General features: G+C 41.3%; 1 protein-coding gene across 1 annotated transcript in view; it reads right to left on the reverse strand.

Moving 5' to 3' along the window:
- Positions 1 to 3,523, reverse strand: part of gpr37b (G protein-coupled receptor 37b) — a 16,497-nt gene extending 12,974 nt beyond the window's left edge. Inside the window, exon 1 of the mRNA XM_031313554.2 lies at positions 1,735 to 3,523. Coding sequence (XP_031169414.1) covers positions 1,735 to 2,796 — 1,062 coding nt within the window. The 5' untranslated portion in view covers positions 2,797 to 3,523. The remainder of the gene's footprint in view (positions 1 to 1,734) is intronic.
- Positions 3,524 to 18,571: the final 15,048 nt, after the last annotated feature.

Raw genomic sequence — 18,571 nt, forward strand, 5'->3', positions numbered from 1 at the left:
GAAGAATAGCCATTTGGTATATGCACTGTCAGTAGGTTATTAAAATGATTAAATAATATCCTGTGGTCCTTGGGCAGCTCATATGTAATAACACAGTGAGGGGCCCTATCTCCCTCTTATCCCTCAATCATTAAAACATACTGTATGCACTCACAAGGTGTTTGCAAAGTATGTGGTCAGTGAGGACAAAGCCTGGCAGCAAGATTGCAGAAAAGAATGGAAGATGGTGCAAATGCAAGCAATCTCTGCTTGGTAGCAATTTTGAAGCATATAGGCTGCTCCTATACTCAAACTGTACCCGCTTTCATGTGAATATGAGCAGACTTGGTCGTGACTCGAAACCATATTTGTATTTCTCTAGTTGTGACCTATTTTCATGCGGAATTAGTGATATGATTTTTTAACTGAGAGGCTACATACCTGTATTTAAAAAGACCAGAGAAAAGGATTGGATTTAGGAAAGTCTCTTTCAGACTGAAATAAACATTGCTATATGCAGCTCCAGAAACTGGTCTTCGCATCTGTGTGTAATAAGAAACTATGGGCACTTCCCATTTTGTGAAAATCAAAGCTCAACATCCCCAAATTAATCAAGTATGGAAATTCTAGCATCAAGGCTGATTTGAGGATAATACCATACTGTTCACCTGCTCATATGATCACTTCATGATGTGACAGCCCTCCCTGTGGTCTCCGGAGGGCGGAGTCGCATGCTGGTCACCTGTTCTGGCTCACTGCCTGGCTGTAGAAGCTGGAGAACATCAGACTCTCTCTCTCCCCTGACATCTGAGTTTGATTACACTTGCTGTCCTCTTTTTGCTGCACCGTACAGCATCTCAGACGCCACCCATTCTGTAGGTTCATTGCTTACAATCTGGTTAGATGCTTGTGGTATGATGTATTTGGGTTAAGATAAACCCTTTTAAAACAATGTGTGCTGTCCACCCTCTTTGTCCCTCCTTCAGCTAGGTTGTGACAATGGCCATTCAAAACAAGCTTAAGAGCCCTGAGCTGGAAACCCCTGTTTTATACAAAAGGCATTCACCTTGCTGGTGAATCAGACACTTGTGTAATTGCAGTGCGCACACAAAGGGAAAGGTATCAAAACGGTGTGAACAACCTGGCTGGCATCTATCCACTCCTCCGGAACATGAACAGAAAAACAGAAAAACAAGGAGAGAGAGTAATGTAGGAGGAGGAATAGGTTACCTATAATGTGTTTTATCAACTGTAGAGAGTGAAAGCAACAGGAGAAGAGTAGGTTAGAGGGAATGGGAGATCATACATCCTGGTGTGTATTTATGTGTGGGTATGTGTGTGATGTCTCCACCCCTTGATGGCTAGGTGAGGCTGTCTCTCTCCAGTAGCAGGTGTACAAGTGACAAACAGCATCTCCTTGTTATTGGCTGAGGTGACATCCTATAGCCATGCATGTGTTCTTTCTGGCCAGTCAGGGCTTAAAAAACTGAAACCCAACTCTTTAAGTCCATTTAGACAACAAGAGTGTGAAACTTAATTTTGGTTCCACAGTCTAACAGATTGATACTGTCACGATAGAGGTGTGATCACATTCAGCCGAGGTGGATGATGGTTGAGCCCCAATTGTCATCTGTCATTCCTGCAGAAGGCTATGCTGCCCCTAGGCATTGCTTCAAAACTCCTCTACAATATGTAATAAGTGTCTGATATATTTCAGAGCAGAGTAAAATGCAAGAAATAATAAAATAAATTTACCTCCACATAGGGCACCACTTTGCAGGTGAATTCCCCCAGCAGCCAGGACTTTGTCAGCTCATGAAAAACCACCATGGGCAGGCAGAAGAAGATGAGCACAAAATCCCAGACAGCCAAATTGGCCAGCAGTGAGTTGGAGATGCTCTTCATGTAGTAGTTCTGGCACACGATGCACAGGATGGCAATGTTACCCGCTATCCCCACCAGGAAGATAACCCCGGAGACGCATGTGATCGCGTAAGCGCCGTAAGTCTCACTTGTCACCGGGTAAAAGGGATTCTTGATCTCGTCCCCGAAATCCTGTGAGCTGGGAGGGGTGATCGGCGTGGCGTCCCAGGGGTTCTCCTCTCTGAAAGTGAAGAACTCGGTCCTCCTGGTGAAGAGGTCAAAGGGCAGGTCGGTGGAGGTGAGGGCCACCGGCTTGGGGATGGGTTCCCAAGGCGACGCGTGAGGCTGAGCCAAAACCGCTGAGCTTTTGTTCAGCCGGTTTCTCCCCCTCTTCAAGGCTTTCTTCTGCTCGTCTTTTGTGCCTCTCTTGTGCCTGTCGCCCTCCTCGGGTCCCCCTCCTCCGTCTCCCCGGCCTATTGAAGAGAGCTTAGCCGCATTGTAGTGTCCACCTGCTGGCGTCCCCGTACTACTAAAACCGCCATTCAACTTTATCCTTTTATTGTGGTGGCGCGTCGGGTCCCAATGTGAGACAGCGTTGGGATCCTCCACGGGTGTCACAGTCCTACTGAAGTCGCGTTTGCTGTGTCCAATTCGCCTCGTTTCTCCTGCAATCACCCTCTTCCAGGGGTGAGTGGAGTTAAGGGGCCCTCGGATAATTGTCCGCTGCGCCTGCAGTTCCGCCGAGGACGCACCTGTGGCGTACCCCGGCGAGAGCACGCGGTCCCAGGCTTTGTTTTGATGACTCTCCCGGAGTGACCCATGTAAAGTCCTTGCAGAGTATGCGCTGGTGTTGCTGTCCTCTTTAGCTCGTACTTCTCCATTGTTTCTTAGACATAATAATACATGCGCGTGGGCTAATAACACAAATAACGTCCTAGGCGGCAGAATCAGCATGGTCCAGGAATTATTGAGCGCAGTTTTAATCCTCACAAGTGCCTCTTCATACCTCTGTGGCAGCGCGGGGATACTCCTCCATTCAGTCAACACCCATGTTGGAAACAGCACAGTGGGGAGCTCACGGTTTCAAGTAGACAGCTACATTCATGATGTAAGCTCTGCAAACTTGTAGGCTAAGTTATAGCCAAATTATCTTGTCTTGCAGTATGCAGTAATCTGCAAATCGCTGCCTCACCCCCAGAGTCACTCCCGTTTCCAAAGTCTTGGCATTACCGAGCAGGACAGCGAATCAGAGTCCGGATCCAGAGAGAAAAAAGCAAAGAGATATGGAGAGGGAATTGCTGCATATCCACGCAAACAATCCGCACAGCATCCAGTTTCCAGCTGTGGGTAATAGCATCTAGAAAAACCGACTCTCTCTCTCTCTCTCTCTCTCTCTCTCTCTCTCTCTCTCTCTCTCTCTCTCGCTGTCTCTCTCTCTGTCTCTGTCTCTCTCTCTGTCTCTGTATGTTAGTGCGTTAGTTTAGTGGGTTGGGTCGGCTGGCAGCAGCAGTAGCGTCAATGCGGTGCAGTCCGGGTAAAGCCCACTAGGTTGTGATGCACGGGAGTGGAGAGAGAGTGACAGAGAGGGAAAGAGGAGGGGTGGAAATCGGTCAGTTTCTCGTCCCTTCCTCCTCTGCGTCCAGTGTCTCACCTCCTCTGCTTTCTCCTCGGGTAGGACCGTGCGCTGGAAGAAAATGGACTCCCCTGGCGGCTAACCCCGATCTGTCACTGCTCATCCATCACGGAGCATCCAGCAGTCCCAGAGCACACTACGGCTACAGCCCCTCCTCTCCCCGGCAGGCAAGCCAGCCACGCCCAACAGACGTGCTAATAAATATATCACCCAGTTTTATAATTTTACGCACAGGCGGGGCTGTAATATTGACGTTAAATATTCATTTTTATTTAGTTTTAAGGCAAGTAGGAATAAAACTGTCAGTGTGGACAGATAGTTGCACTTGTTTCAAATGAAAAGCAACTCCCAAAAGAAAAGTCTGTCATCTAAGATAACTATCTTGATGTGATCTGCCCAGTTCAACTGAAAAAGCTACACTGCAAAGATGCACTTATTTACCCTAAGGCATCTTTTTTATTTATGTTAGAAACAACATTTCAGACCCAAGATACTTGTAGATTCTGTCGATTAATTATGCATTGTACTTTTGATTTTACTGCTGCAAAGTTACCTCTTTGTGCCCACTGAAAACAACTCAACAGCTCTGATGTATATATTTATAATCTTTGTCATGTCCCAGTGTCCCTGTCCAGCTTAATGTATGATGTACCCCAATCCTTCATGTTCAAGCCCAACTTCATCAGTGTCCCCGGCTGCAAGCACCTTTCTGAGAGTGATCTTCATCTGGTTTCTGGATTGATCTAACTGTAATTGATGTGGACATTGATTGTGGCTTGTACTACAGCTACATGCATCAATACTGCAAAACTGCACCATCACCATATCTCCATCAAATCTGCTCTTCCATAAAAATTATGCTTGAGGTCATTTAATAGGCCTATCAAACAGACATTTGATGATAACCTAAATGCTGCAGGCTTTATTAAGAGGCTATATGAAGTACACCTGCAGACTTGCAATGGTTTTTCTGAAATACCGTAGAGGTTAGACTTGTATAACTGAGAGGAAACATGTGGTGGCTTCAAGTATAATAATTGTAAAGTGTATTCTGACCCATTGCTGTGAGATAATTGCACTTACAGTAAACTAAGCTTTGACTCTGTGTCTGCATGTGTCAGTACCACTGCATTTTCTTCAATTGTTATTCTTCAATTTGAGATAATGACATATTCTCAAACTATATAGCTATCTAGAGAAAGGGATGCTCAACCAAGGGTATACTGTGCTTGTACCCCAGGGTGTAACTCTGCTTGGGAAAACGTATATTGTAGTATTGAGATTCCGGAGTAGTAAGCTCAAATCATTTGAAAACACCATGTGAATAAAAAACAATAAATGGTTAACATAGAAAGTAAAAGTAATGGAATATACATGTAAATAAATAATAAATGGCAGCTATATCAGTGGTTCCCAGCCTTTGTAGTCAAACATACCCCCATAGCCCTGTTAGATCAACTCAAAGATCCCTTTATCAAAACTATTCAAGTATTCAATGATATGTGGTGATTAAATACACACAAACACAACCCACAGCCTGTGACTAAATAGTAAGTACTGTATGTCCAGTAGCTCAGTCAATAATTCAAGAGACTCCCAGGACTAAATGAAATGAACATTATGTCTCAAGTGCTCTAAGTACTAAGTGAACCTTTTACACTGCTGGAGTCTCAGACCACAAACTGCCATCTGAACCATGTGGGGAAAGGGAAGGCACAGAACATATTCACACACGACATGTGTGAGTGTGAGTGAGTGTGCAGACACATCTGAGTATGCAACGATGCATTTTAGAAATAGTATGTACAAACAAAAACACACGGTTGTATAAACATACAAATACTTTCATATTTGCAGTCATACTTACTTGTGTTTTTGTGTGCATGTTTTATCCAAAAACATATGCAGGAGCGAGACAGAGAGAGGGGAGAGTGAATTGGCAGACATAGCGGACATCTAGCTGGTGACCTTCTACATCAAATAGGTGATTGGAGCCAATTCCAACCAGGGAAGTACACACACACACACACACACACACACACACACACACACACACACACACACACACACACACACACACACACACACACACACACACAGCCAAGTTTCACTAGGGGGGAGAATACTGAAGATAGATAACTCGAGTTGCTCCTGCCTATCTCTCCACCTTTACCTGGATTCAAGTTAAAAGAAAGAAGTTGTACATGTAAAGTAGCACCTTGAAAAGTCAGAGAGTGCCATGGGCATATTGGGTTCAATTGATAATCCCTGTGACAAAAGTGAGTAAAATATTCGACATAGAGGGGAGAGTATTCTCCATTCACCTTTTGCATGTTAACTTTTCTTTGCATGTCATGCATGGTGACATTATTACTGTAATGAAAACAGTAGTTGAAACAGTTGATCCCCTTTGATATCAAAATGAGTCTTTTAAATGTGAGCCAATCACGGCAAAGCTTATCACTCGGTAAATGTTGAGCATCCATTGGGGCTTCACAGGTTAAATCCTTCAAATTACACTGTGTATCTGACCTTGGAAATACCACCACAGCAACCTATGGTACAATTTTAATCAGCTGGAAGGCGCAGGGCAACACTCCGCATGTAATTATCATGTCTATTGTGTGTGTGTTCCGTGGAGACTCTGCTAGTTGGTGTGTGTGGGTGGAGATAAAGAAGAGAGGTTCTCTCACAGATGTACTCATGCATGGAAACACTCAACGGTTCAGACACAGAGGGACATCAAGGGCACACACCATGCGTGTAAACAGATGAAACACACACACACACACACACACACACACACACACAAAGTTTTGAGTTTAGTAGGTCATGCAGGCAGCAAGAGAACATGCTAGGACCATGAAGATTTCATGGATTTCACTGTATATGTGCTGTGAGGAAAATAAACGCACACACACACACACACACACACACACACACACACACACACACCACAACACTGAACCACTATGAATGGACTCGTGCATTCACACAGGCTAAACAAAACAGACAACAGACCCACAAACACAAGCCTGCAGTGTATAGAGGCTTCAATGAATTATAGAAGCAGTCAGGTTGATTCGATTTGATTACAGTGCAGGAAGCTCTATCGGGAAAACAGTTTTCATACTTTTTACTCATGTAAATTATTTACACTTCCACCTCCCTGTAGTCTTGTCTGCACAAGTTGTTTTTTCAAGCAATCAATAGAATCTTAGAAATTGTATTCACCAGCTAGCCTATAGCTGCAATAAGCAAGACCATGTGACTGTGAAATTGTCCTGATGAACTATCATGATGATTCTGACATGTTTTGTTCTGCTGCAACCTCAGCCTGCTACAATACTGATACATTGCTAACAGGCTCTGCTATGTAAGAGCAGGCCCACTCACCTGTAGAGCTGAGCAATATGGATTAAACTTTTTTATAACATATAATATTATAGAATAAAATATAAAATAACGATGATTTAAAGATAATTATACTGTTAGCTGATATTTACTTAGTTCCTCTTTAATTGCGAAAAAGGGATTTTTTTCTTTAGTCCATCAGACAATAATTTAGGCTTTAGTTGCTATTTGACAAAAACGTTGATGTGGCTGCCGCTCTCCTTCTGCTTCGCTTCATAGCTAGGCTAACTTCAGCGTTAAGCAGCCAAACAGGCAGAGTAGGGGTGGCTCTAATCTCGCATTGCCAGACCTTCCTCCACAGCGCTGCGGAGGAGGGTCTGGCTAGTCCACACAGCATTCCGGAATGGGAGACAAACATGTCATCAAACTCTGGTTAATTGGCATTTCTTTAAACCAATCACAATCTTCATGGGCGGCGCCAAGCGCTGGACGGAGCCATGGTGCCGCTGCAAAATAGCTTCGGGAAGGAACTTGATTTGGTGGAACATGTGTACGTTCAACGGTTGTTTTAGTCGTGTAACAGAAAACTCAGATTTGACAGATAGTCTAGCTAGCTGTCTGGATTTACCCTGCAGAGATCTGAGGAGCAGGTGGCCGGAGGAGCCTGGTCAAGGGGTGACCACTCTACCTCCGAGCCACATGACACCCTAATCTATCCATTTAATCCAGCTCTGCCTGTTCTCCCCTAAAAAAACAGGTTAACCTGCCACACCCCTCTCCATGCCCTAAACTATATCTTATATAGCGGGTTACTTAAAATAACTGTTCTTCTCATCACTAAGCTGCTCACATTGGGCCAACCCCCTGTTAAAAATTAAAAAATTGCCTCCTGGTCATTGTTATACTGTAAGCTGATTATCATTATCTTCCAATGATGTCAGCACATCTTCAATTAGCTTTCTGTCTGATTTCTGCCAGGCTGGAGTCCTGGTTAACATATGAATCAGATTGGCTCAGCACATGCCAACATGAAGCCCAATGCCGCCATCTGGTGCTGTTTGATGGAATAGCAAGAACACAAACGACATCTGAAATATCATCGCCTGCTCTTTATCCTCTAAAAACACTCAAGTTAATAAAAACAAGTTTAAACTTAAAATGGAGAAGTGAAGGACAACCTTTCTTTTTTCATTTTGCTGGGCACATCAAATAAGTGTATAACCTTTCCTCAATATTGTTTTCAAAATGAATTGGGACTTAAACATGCTTTGTACTTTATTACCCCCCTGTCCAAGAACAAATTTCTTATAGTATAGTATAGTATAGTATAGTATATAGTATATATAATATAGTATTCACACTCTTTCATTTTTTTTCTGTCTCATCTTCTTTTCCTTCTTCTTCTTCTTCTTCTTCTTCTTGGGTACTTCCTGTCTCTGCCTCCCTATGTTTCATTTAGTGTTCTTTCTATTACTTCTCCTTTTGTCTCTCTTTCAATTTTCTTTTGTCTGAACCTTTCCCCAACAGTCTCTCTCACTTCTTATTTTGCCTTTTTATCTTAATGTCTTTTTTGTTTGTTATTGGCTTTCACTTCACCCTGCCTTTCACTCTTTTTGATTGCTATCCTCTTGCCCCTGTATCTCATGCCAGCTGTGATTGAGAGCATTCTACCATAATGGTTTCTTCCTAGACTCATGCTACACCCTTCTGCCAAGTTTCATGAAAAGCGGGCCAGTAGTTTTTCCATAATCCTGCTGACAGACAAACAAACAAACAAACAAACAAACCAAAAACATAACCTCCTTGTCGGAGGTAATAAAAAAAGCACACGCACGCACACACACACACACACACACACACACACACACACACACAAACGCACGCACGCACGCACGCACGCACGCACACACACACACAATATATAGACAGATCATAATTGTCAGTCATTTCTCATGCAGTCTTGGTCAAATAAAGTATAATAAAGCAACACAAATATAATCAAGAAATAGCAGGGACAGTAATTTCTGTCATGTACCTCACTTCTGTTAATTACATATTTATATATATAATATCTTTCAAATATAATGTTTTTGATCATTTACTTGACCCTGTCTCCAGTCACAGATCCTGGACTAACAATTTGACATTGACCTCCGAGTCTGGATAAGACCACAAAAAGAATATTTCCTAAAATTATACCGGTTATGGGGATGAAGTCTCAAAATTGGTTAGCTGATTGGGTTAATAAGGATAACTATTTTTAGGGACTGGTTGCCATGGGTAACAGCAATGAGTGATAAGTTTTACACATATTGGGTGATGTGAAATTGTGACTCAGGATGGAGTTGGCCCTTGAATTTTAAGCTCAGTGCATAATAAGGAGACTAAAGCAATATAGTAGCTTGCTATTGGACTTTTACCTAGCTTTGTATGATTAGGTATAGGAGATCTGGTGCAACAACACTACCATACAGACGGAGGAGGGAATTTGGAAACACCTTTGAGTGTTGATAGTTGTGACTGTATTTGAGGAGTGTTAGGTGCAACGGGTGACAGGTTGTGACTGTCTTTTGTATAGAGATTAAAAAGAAATGACAGTGGCTTTGGCATTTGACAGCGTGTTATCAACCTTTACTGCTTGAGGTGCGTTAAAGGAAACTGCTGAGAACTTTAAAGTGCTTTAAGGAGCTTTTTAGTTAATCATCTGATGCCATTGAAAGCAGAGCAGAAAACAATGAGAAGTGGTCTGTTATATAGAGTCTATGTGTTGTATAAGTGAATGCAGGAGTGTCTCTTTTGTTCTCTTGTAAGTAAACTGGATTATATTGAAAACAATTTTCAATTAGATGAGAAGTTGTTTTTGCAAATATGTTCTCTTTATTATTCCACTCACTTCTCTCTCTTTATATTTGCTCTGTTGTATCTAATTAGTAAGTTGAACCTTTCTACATATCCTTTGTAGGATCCTAAGACCTGGAAGCTACAAAGAACACCCACAGTCACGTCTTTTTTCATTTGAGTAGCTTCACTGAAGCAGATTGGGGTTCGGTGCATGGTTATGGAGTATTTAAATGATATTCAGCAAGCTTGTTATGATCATTATTTAATCTTAATAGTTTTTTGTGCATGGAGTGGTTTGCGAGATGTGGAATACTGATCAGCGGACTGAACATTAGCTGTTCATCTTTCCAGGTTTGTGGTTTGAAACATAAGGAATGTCACTGTGACACAAGGAAACTCTATATTCAGACACAACACGTTTTATTAGTTTTTCCACACAGAACGACAGGCAAAATATAAGTAGGAAGGAAATAAAAACACTTTTCTTTTTATAAAACACAAACAGGATTCACTTTTGATTCTTTTATTACAATTTCCACAGTTTCTACATCTTATTTATTGCTGTATTTAATGTATCTCGATCACAAGAGAGATAAAGAGAAACAGACAGGTACAGCATACTACACTCTACAGCAGCAGTTTACTTTCTAGCATATAAAAACAACAGCATCCCCTATTGGTTAGACCACGGCCATGCTTTCTTTTTCAATGTGTGTGCGTGTGCGTGTGCGTGTGCGTGTGCGTGTGCGTGCGTGTGCGTGCGCGTGCGTGTGCGTGTGCGCGTGCGCGTGTGTGTGTATATGTATGTGTGTGTGTGTGCATGTGTGTGTTAAGGGGCATCTCGTCCCAGAAAAGCGGACAGGCGATGTGTGTGTGTGTTGAGGGTGTTTGATAACTTAAAAATGAAAACCTGGAGTATGGAGTAAGGAGTGTTTTTTGTTTTTCAAAGGTATGGTGCAGTTTGTGTGTGTGTGAGTATGTATGAGTGTGTGTGTGTGTGTGTGCATGTGTGTGTTAAGGGGCATCTCGTCCCAGAAAAGCTGACAGGCGATGTGTGTGTGTTGAGGGTGTTTGATAACTTAAAAAATGAAAACCTCAACAATATTACCACTCTTTTCCCAAGACTGAAATTCTTATTCTTTATTGCCTTGATGACAATGATGCTGTTCCTCATTTTGTATCTCATGTCCTAAGCCATATTTAGCTGTGGCTGTGTCTAATATCTGCTATGCAAGCTAAAATTGTCTCTAATTTCTCCTCAAACTCTATTTAAAGTACAGTATAGAGCCTAACTCATTTTTTTGTTGGTATGTGTTTCCTTATGGCCAGTTGTACGCTATGATGATGAATATGTATATCTAATAAATAAGTGCTTTTCTGTGCAGTCATCTGCTGCCTTTGCTACATGAATTCCAATATTTTTCTAGGCATTGAAGTTTTTTTCAAGGGTGACAGGTCATCAAGACACCGTGCCACCCATCTGATGCTCTTCCTTTGTCTTTTCATCCTCGCTGAACAGGTCTGTCTGACACTGAAGGAGCACAGCACAGCAATAAAGGACAGATGGTTGATATTTCACACACTGCCTATTTAAACACAGTGGGATACCTTTCCTGCTCAGGTGGAAAAGGTAGTAGACAGAAGCAGCAAATGTAACCCAGGTTTTTATCTTCAGTAGTATATTTTTTTGCATGGAAGTCTCAAAAAAGATACATTTGTTTTTGTTTTTCAAAGGTAGTGTGCAGTTTGTGTGTGTGAGAGTACGTATGAGTGCACTTGAGTATGTGTGTGTGTGTGTGTGTGTGTGTGTGTGTGTGTGTGTGTGTGTGTGTGTGTGTGTGTGTGTGTGCGTGAGTGGGGAATTGCTGCAATTTTGTCTGTTGCATGTTTAACTGAAGAACCTTATGTGTAGTTCCTCAGTTGGTCCACAGGTGCCACTATATCACAGAAAGAGAGAGAGCTAAAGACAGGCGGAGGATAGTTGAATTTTGGATTAAAACAATCAACGCAGTGCTTATTTTCAACAGCCTGATTATCTGTTTTCAACATAATCATTGCTAAATGCAGCTGATCCGGATGTGTACACTGACATGTATTGTTTTTAATGATATTGCTGAAGGCTCCATTTACTGCCCTCCCTGGATGGAGACACAATGACTGCAGAGGAAATTAATTTGGTGTTATGGTTGAAGTGATACAACTTGGGTTTGGCTCTGCTATTTACATGCTGTGGAATATTCCCAAGCGTGTGCTCTCTGTCTCTGTCATTGTTTTATTAGTGCCTGTTTCCATGCTCATCCTTATACACTAATACTCTAATGTGTTTATCTCTCTGTGTGTGTTCCCTATAGTTTCATCATTACCAGTATTGGGGTTGGAGAAGGAAACCTAATCTCCCAGTTTCAACTTGGCCATAGGGGATCTGCTAATAAGCACCCACACTCAATACCAGCACTCTGTACTGCGTGACAGAAAAAAGACTCTAGCTACCTACCTACCTACTTACCTACCTACCTACCTATCTATCTATCTATCTATCTATCTATCTATCTATCTATCTATCTATCTATCTATCTATCTATCTATCTATCTGTCTATTTGTCTCTTCCCTTTCTTAGGGAGAGAGATATAGGCTACAGAGTGTGTGGAGTCAACCAACAAATGACGAGATAGCGAAAGGAAAGCAAAGAAACAGAAGAGCTTGATGAGATTGTGGCTCATTGTGGCCTTGTTTGCTGCTTCAATAATCCTGGCTCCAAAGGGCTGCTCATCATCACGAGTGTGTGCACAAACACAGTGCGCTACAACTCTGTTTAACAGGTAACGGCATCTATGTACAGTATGTGTCTGTTTGTTGCGTTTGTTCTTGCTGTCGCTTCTGTACTGTTTGCCTGGTCTTAGATATGCAGTGCATGTCAATGTATACACATTTCTGTGTGTGGACAGCAGAAGCTGCTGACTCCACAGCTCATTACAGACCACCAAGGAGTCCTGTGGCCTCCAACTAGCAAGGAGAAGGAAAAGTCTGTGACCCAGACATGAAGGAAGACGCTGGGGTAGAGAAGCTCTAACTCTTCCAGGGTCCCGCTGGGCACACTTTCTGCTGCCTGACAGCTTCAAACAGCTATCCCTGCATCTTTCAACCATACTTTGTGTTCATGTAGGAATGCCTTTAAGGGGTTATCATACATTTTGAATATTGCTCTCACATTGTAGCTTTATTGAATGACAACTACATATTTTAGAAATTACTCTCCTTAATCGGTTTTCAGTGAATTTAACTATCAGCATCTTTTGTGATATTAGATTTAGCTCTTGTTGATAGTCAGTTGCCTCATTTTACGTTACAGTAAAGCTTCAGGATGCATACATATAATAATTAGGATATACTATGTATATACTAGTATATTATGACCCTATGACAAGGGGTGGATTAAGTTATTTGTGGGCCATGGGGCTTCTGTTGTGCCTTATTATCAATCTCTCTCTAATTGAGAATGTTGGTATTGGCAGTGGCAGTGTTCTTTTTTTCTTTTTTTTTTTTACTTTACGGAACAAACAGGACTTTGTCTCTTTCTGCATCACATGCATAACCCGAATAAGTAACGTAACAGATGTACTGATTTTAACCCAAACCACGATCTTTTTCTAAATTTAACTAAGTAGTTTTGTTGCCTAAACCTAACCAAACTATGATCGTTTCACACGTTAAACGTACAATATGTAATTTTCTGCCCTTTAGAGGTCTCTCAATCAAAACAATGGATGGTAAACACAGACTTTTGATAACGTTGGGAAGTTGCGTGGAATTATGGGAGTTGTAGTTTTTATTGTTGAACACCATCCCCGATTAGAATGCATCTGTTCACGGACTAGTTTACCTATTCAAGGTTATTCACGTTACGTTGAGTAATGTTTATTCATGTCATTCTAATAAAATAGCTGCAGTTTCCCCAACATAATTAAGTTTTTAGTATGACAAAACAGTCATACTAAAAACAACTTTATGAGCGTGTTGAACAATGTTGTAACCTCATAATGTTACCCACCAAGCATTAGCATTAACATTAGCTACTTGTCAACCAGCACATTGTAGTAATGTTAAACTGGATCGATATTAAAATGTATCAATAAATAAGGTCTTTGCTGTATTACTGTGTTGCAAAGTGGCATGTAATTAATCACAAAATGATGTCTTGTGGCAAAAAAACAGTATTACAGTTAAGAGTATTTCTTTCTGTGACATTGTGTGATCTACAATTACTCTTGAACGTATCATCTGGGTGCCCGTGTTTTGACGGAAGTTACGAGTAACTAGAGGGTGAAAGGTTATATGACACCACTGACATCCCGTGTCAAAAATAAAATAACAGATTTCTCTGGGTTTGTAATTTGGTGGAAACATTTGGGATAGTGTAAGAACACAACCCGTAAAAATATATAAAATTGGTATGGTTGTTTTTAGACATTTTAATGCAGAAATGTTACATATTGTACCTTTAACGACATGTTTAAAACCATGACCATTACGTTCTCTGGTTTAGATATGAGGAAGGAAAATGCTCCTGTGGGTCATATTTCCTGCCACCGCTAGGGGTGCTAATTTATGAAATGCTCCCATGGGTCATATAAGAGGGTAGGAATAAACCTATATCGTCACATGGTTTGGAGGACTTGTTGGTATCATTTTTTTGCTTTGCAAGTAAAAGTGCATCTATTTTGTGTATCTCCTAGAAATCAGACTTAATCTGCAATAGCCCTGCTTAGACCAAACAGTTACCTTTTTTAAACAGACATTTTTAAACATGTGTTTTACGTGCCTTGTAACATTATCAAGCATAGTACAAAATTCACATTCACATTTTCAGCCTTCAGTTTGGCCTGAAGGGGATGATTATGATCAAGGAAACAGGTTGGAAAAGGTCTTTTAAGCCTTGAGGCAACTAAGAGAAGGACGTGAAACTTAGAACTACCAAAGTGCAGATGGCAATAACAGAAGCAGACACATTAGAGGCGGTTTTTTATGCTTTGAGCCAATTGGGATGTGGACTATGCAAGCAGGGATGCAACTCAATGTAAGTCAGATTTTGAACATTCAGTGTAGTCACAATTTATTTGTAGCATACAAATTTTCTCACAGCCTGGGTCTAAATGACAAAAATACAATTACAGTTTTTACAAGGGTAAGAGAGTAAGAGCAGGGTTTAAAAGGTCACCAAGGCATTGCACTTGATGAAATTGGAAAAAAATCCCCACAGGGGTTGTAAAATATCATATGAATTACATTATTAGAAAGTATATGTTTGCAGCTGCCAACACTGCTCACTAAAAGATACAGATATAGTCTGCACTGGTGTTCATTTCTGCTGCAGGGTATAGGCATTTTGTTTCTGTAATGTCTGTGGGTGACAGGAAACAGTGTGTGTGATTTAGAGATGCATGATGTACAGTAGCTGTGTATCAGCCTTCATTACATTGTTAAATTATGGGTTGGTGTGTAGAGAAATGAGGACAATTCAGATATTAAATTCTGGATGAAACAACATTATGGCTTAAAGCTCAGGGATTATATGACACAGAGAAATAGAGAGCAGAAACATGAAATTCAGGTTGGATATATATTGGCAGCACAACAAACCCATCCCTGACCTCTACACTATGCAGTGTCTGAAGATTTCATTCATATTGAGCCGAAAGACCCCAAAGTGCTCATCATCGCTCTAACCAGAGAGAACGAGGAAAAAAAAAACAACAACAACAATATAATAACACTCTAACTTCCTCCATTATTCCAGCTGAGACATCTGCTTCTGTAATGAAACCAACAAACATGCATAATTCAACCAGCCAGCCGATTCTGTATTGAGTGGAAATATAAGCAAAAAAACAAGCGTCCAATAATTATTGCCGCGGAAAAATGATTTAGTACCAAACTTACACCTAAACAGGCTTATTTACACTCATTTGTTAGGACCAATTCAGGAGGTGAAACACTTAGCTGTATCGTGTGTGTGTGTTTCTTTTGCAGATGGGAAAGTGCTAGTATCATTTTTTATGACAAAACCAAACATTAGGTTGCAATAAACAGACTGGCTCAAAATGAGGGCACTAACAGTGGATCAGAGTAATGATGATGTTGCAACAGGGAATACATTTGGGTACAGGCCACACACACACACACACACACGCACGCGCGCACGCGCGCATGCACACACAGAGTCTACAGCCACACTAGGCTCTGTGAATAGCGTGTACCATGGATGTATTATAAGAAGATATGCCAATAAAGTTTTGGGTTGAAGCTTCCTGGTTTGCTTCTGTGTTGTATTGCCTACTGCACACGCACATTATTAAGTAATGTACTATAATATATACTTATTAGCTCTAAACACAAAGCACAGCTGAGGCTGATGGGAATGTCATTAGTTTTGCAGGTATAACATTAAGTCATAAACCAAATATTGGACAGATTAAACCATTAACCTCATGCTGACGCTATATGAAAAGCCAGTGGATCACCAAAGTTTCCTGAGGGAAACATGAACGTCTAAAGTCTGTACTAAACTTCATGGCAATCCATTCCATAGTTGTTGAGACGTTTAACTTAAAAACCACAAATGTAAACCTTATGGTGCCGCTAGAGGAAAAACCAAGGGATCACCAAAGTCATTAAGATTCATCCTCTGGGTGCCGTTAATGTCGTACATAATTTCATAGCGATACATCCAATAGTTTTTGAGATATTTCAGTCTGGACCAAAGTGGTGGACTGACAGACCAACTGCACACATCCACACATCCTCATGCAAACACATTCACAAAGACTGGGTTTAGACATCACATTCCAAAACACCGACAGACATACAAACACACATTTTAGCTTTCATATGCCATCTCTTTCCAACTGTTTTCCATACTCACTTCTCAACCTTAACTGTTATGTGCTACTGAACAACTTGGCAAAGGCATATGGAGAAAAAAAGACAGAAAGAGATACAAGAACAAAACATCAATAGAAAGAAAAGAAGTCAAAGAGCGAAAACAGTGATGAGTGAGACAACAAGCAGTCAGTGAGAAGAAAAGAAACCTCAAGAGAGTGGATGGACAGAGAGGAAAGAGGGCAACAAAAATTGACAATTAACGACAACGAGGGAGAGATGAATTATGCATCGGTGTGACTAGAGGACAGGAGGAAACTAATCTGGAGGGGAGGAGATGTCAGACTGATACAAGCTCCATTTATCTCTGCAGTGACCTTCTCTACCTCTTCCACACCTCCACTGAAGCCAACAGTCTGAAAGAGAAGGCAGAAGTTGACTGCCAAAAAAATGAGTCTGTGAATGGAAGACAGTGAGGAGGAAAGATAAAAAAAAGAAAGTGCAGTGATGTGTGAATAACAGCTACTGTAGGCTAAAAGAAGGCAGGGTGTGGACAAAAATAAATAAGGGATAGCGAGAGGGAATACTGTGAGGAGAGTGAGGAAGATGTGGCTTTTAAGGAGAAGAAGCAGAGGAGAATGAGAGCAGATGAGGGGAAGGAGAGATAAAAAAAGATGGGGCGTTCGGGGAGCACCTTGACTTTGACTGCAGAGGTGAGGGGATGATTGAGTTGATTGCTATCTTTCTTTGGCTTAAATGAAAGTATCACTCCCTCCGCTTTGACTTGGGCAAATACCACAAACGCAGTGTGTGATGCAGTGTGTGATGCAGTGCTAACACACATGTAAAGGCCCTAAATCCTTCTTTTTATTTTCATCAGTCAGCTTCTTACTAACAGTGATAGCATATGAACTCACTATTGTCTGCCAAAGTTGGAACCAGTTTGATATGTCAAATCTGAACTGCAGTTTAACCAAGCAGGAATTACTAATTCAATTATAATTTTTTTTTTTATCCATCTCCAGTTAAGAAGTCACAGATAAGGATAAGAAGATAGACAATCCTGCTTCTGTCTGGATGACAAAAAGCTCCTCAACTCCGCAATGCAACGTGACCCAAACATGACATCTGTGAGGATTAACAGCTTGGCGTCGATCTGCTACTGTGTTGTCTTCACAAATCAGTCGATGTGTGATCCGACCGAACCAAACCAACAAAAAAATAGTGAGTCTGCAACCTGATCGCTTGGCCACAGCATCAATCACCAATCAAACCAGTTGGGTCACAGGGCCAGTGGGCCAGCCAATAAAGTAACAACTACGTGACCAGTCACTCTGCCTGCTAAACAGCCAGTCAATGACTCAGGGCGGACAGATAGACAGCCAGTCAGATTAACATCCAGTCAATCACTCTGTCAACAAAGCAGACAGTCAATCAGTCTGTCACCTCGTCAAATGACAGACAAACAGTCAGCAAACCACTCAGCTGTTCAGTCAGACTGTCAGATTTGTCACAACAGAAACCCTTCTGAGCGACACGGTATGAAAGCAATTTTTGCCGACTGGAGGACGGATTGCATTTGTCAACGTGTTTAAAATATAAGGAGGGAGGAAGAGGGAAAAACCAGCCACATGAAAGACATAAATCACCATCTCTGTTTGACATAAAACAGACGAGAGAGGACAGGGCATAATGTAGGAGTCAAGACACATGAACATACGCAAAAATGCATATACACAAATGAACGGAAACATGCACAAACAAGTACAAGTCTTTCAAACAAAAACACACAAATGACACGTAAACAAGACCACACATGCTACATAAAAGTATGCACACACACATGCCAGCATAAAGAATAAGATGTGATGGGTGAACAAAAGCGGCCATCATATTCATCACAACAGAAAGAAGATTGTATGCTTCATGCTATTGTTAAGTGATTTTAAGATGACAGGTGTAGCCTAAAAGCGTATATGCACCGACATGCCCACATATTCACAGGCATGCTTTTCAAAACACCT

The sequence above is a fragment of the Sander lucioperca genome, chromosome 20 (assembly GCF_008315115.2).
Source record: "Sander lucioperca isolate FBNREF2018 chromosome 20, SLUC_FBN_1.2, whole genome shotgun sequence".
Classification (NCBI taxonomy): Eukaryota; Metazoa; Chordata; class Actinopteri; order Perciformes; family Percidae; genus Sander; species Sander lucioperca.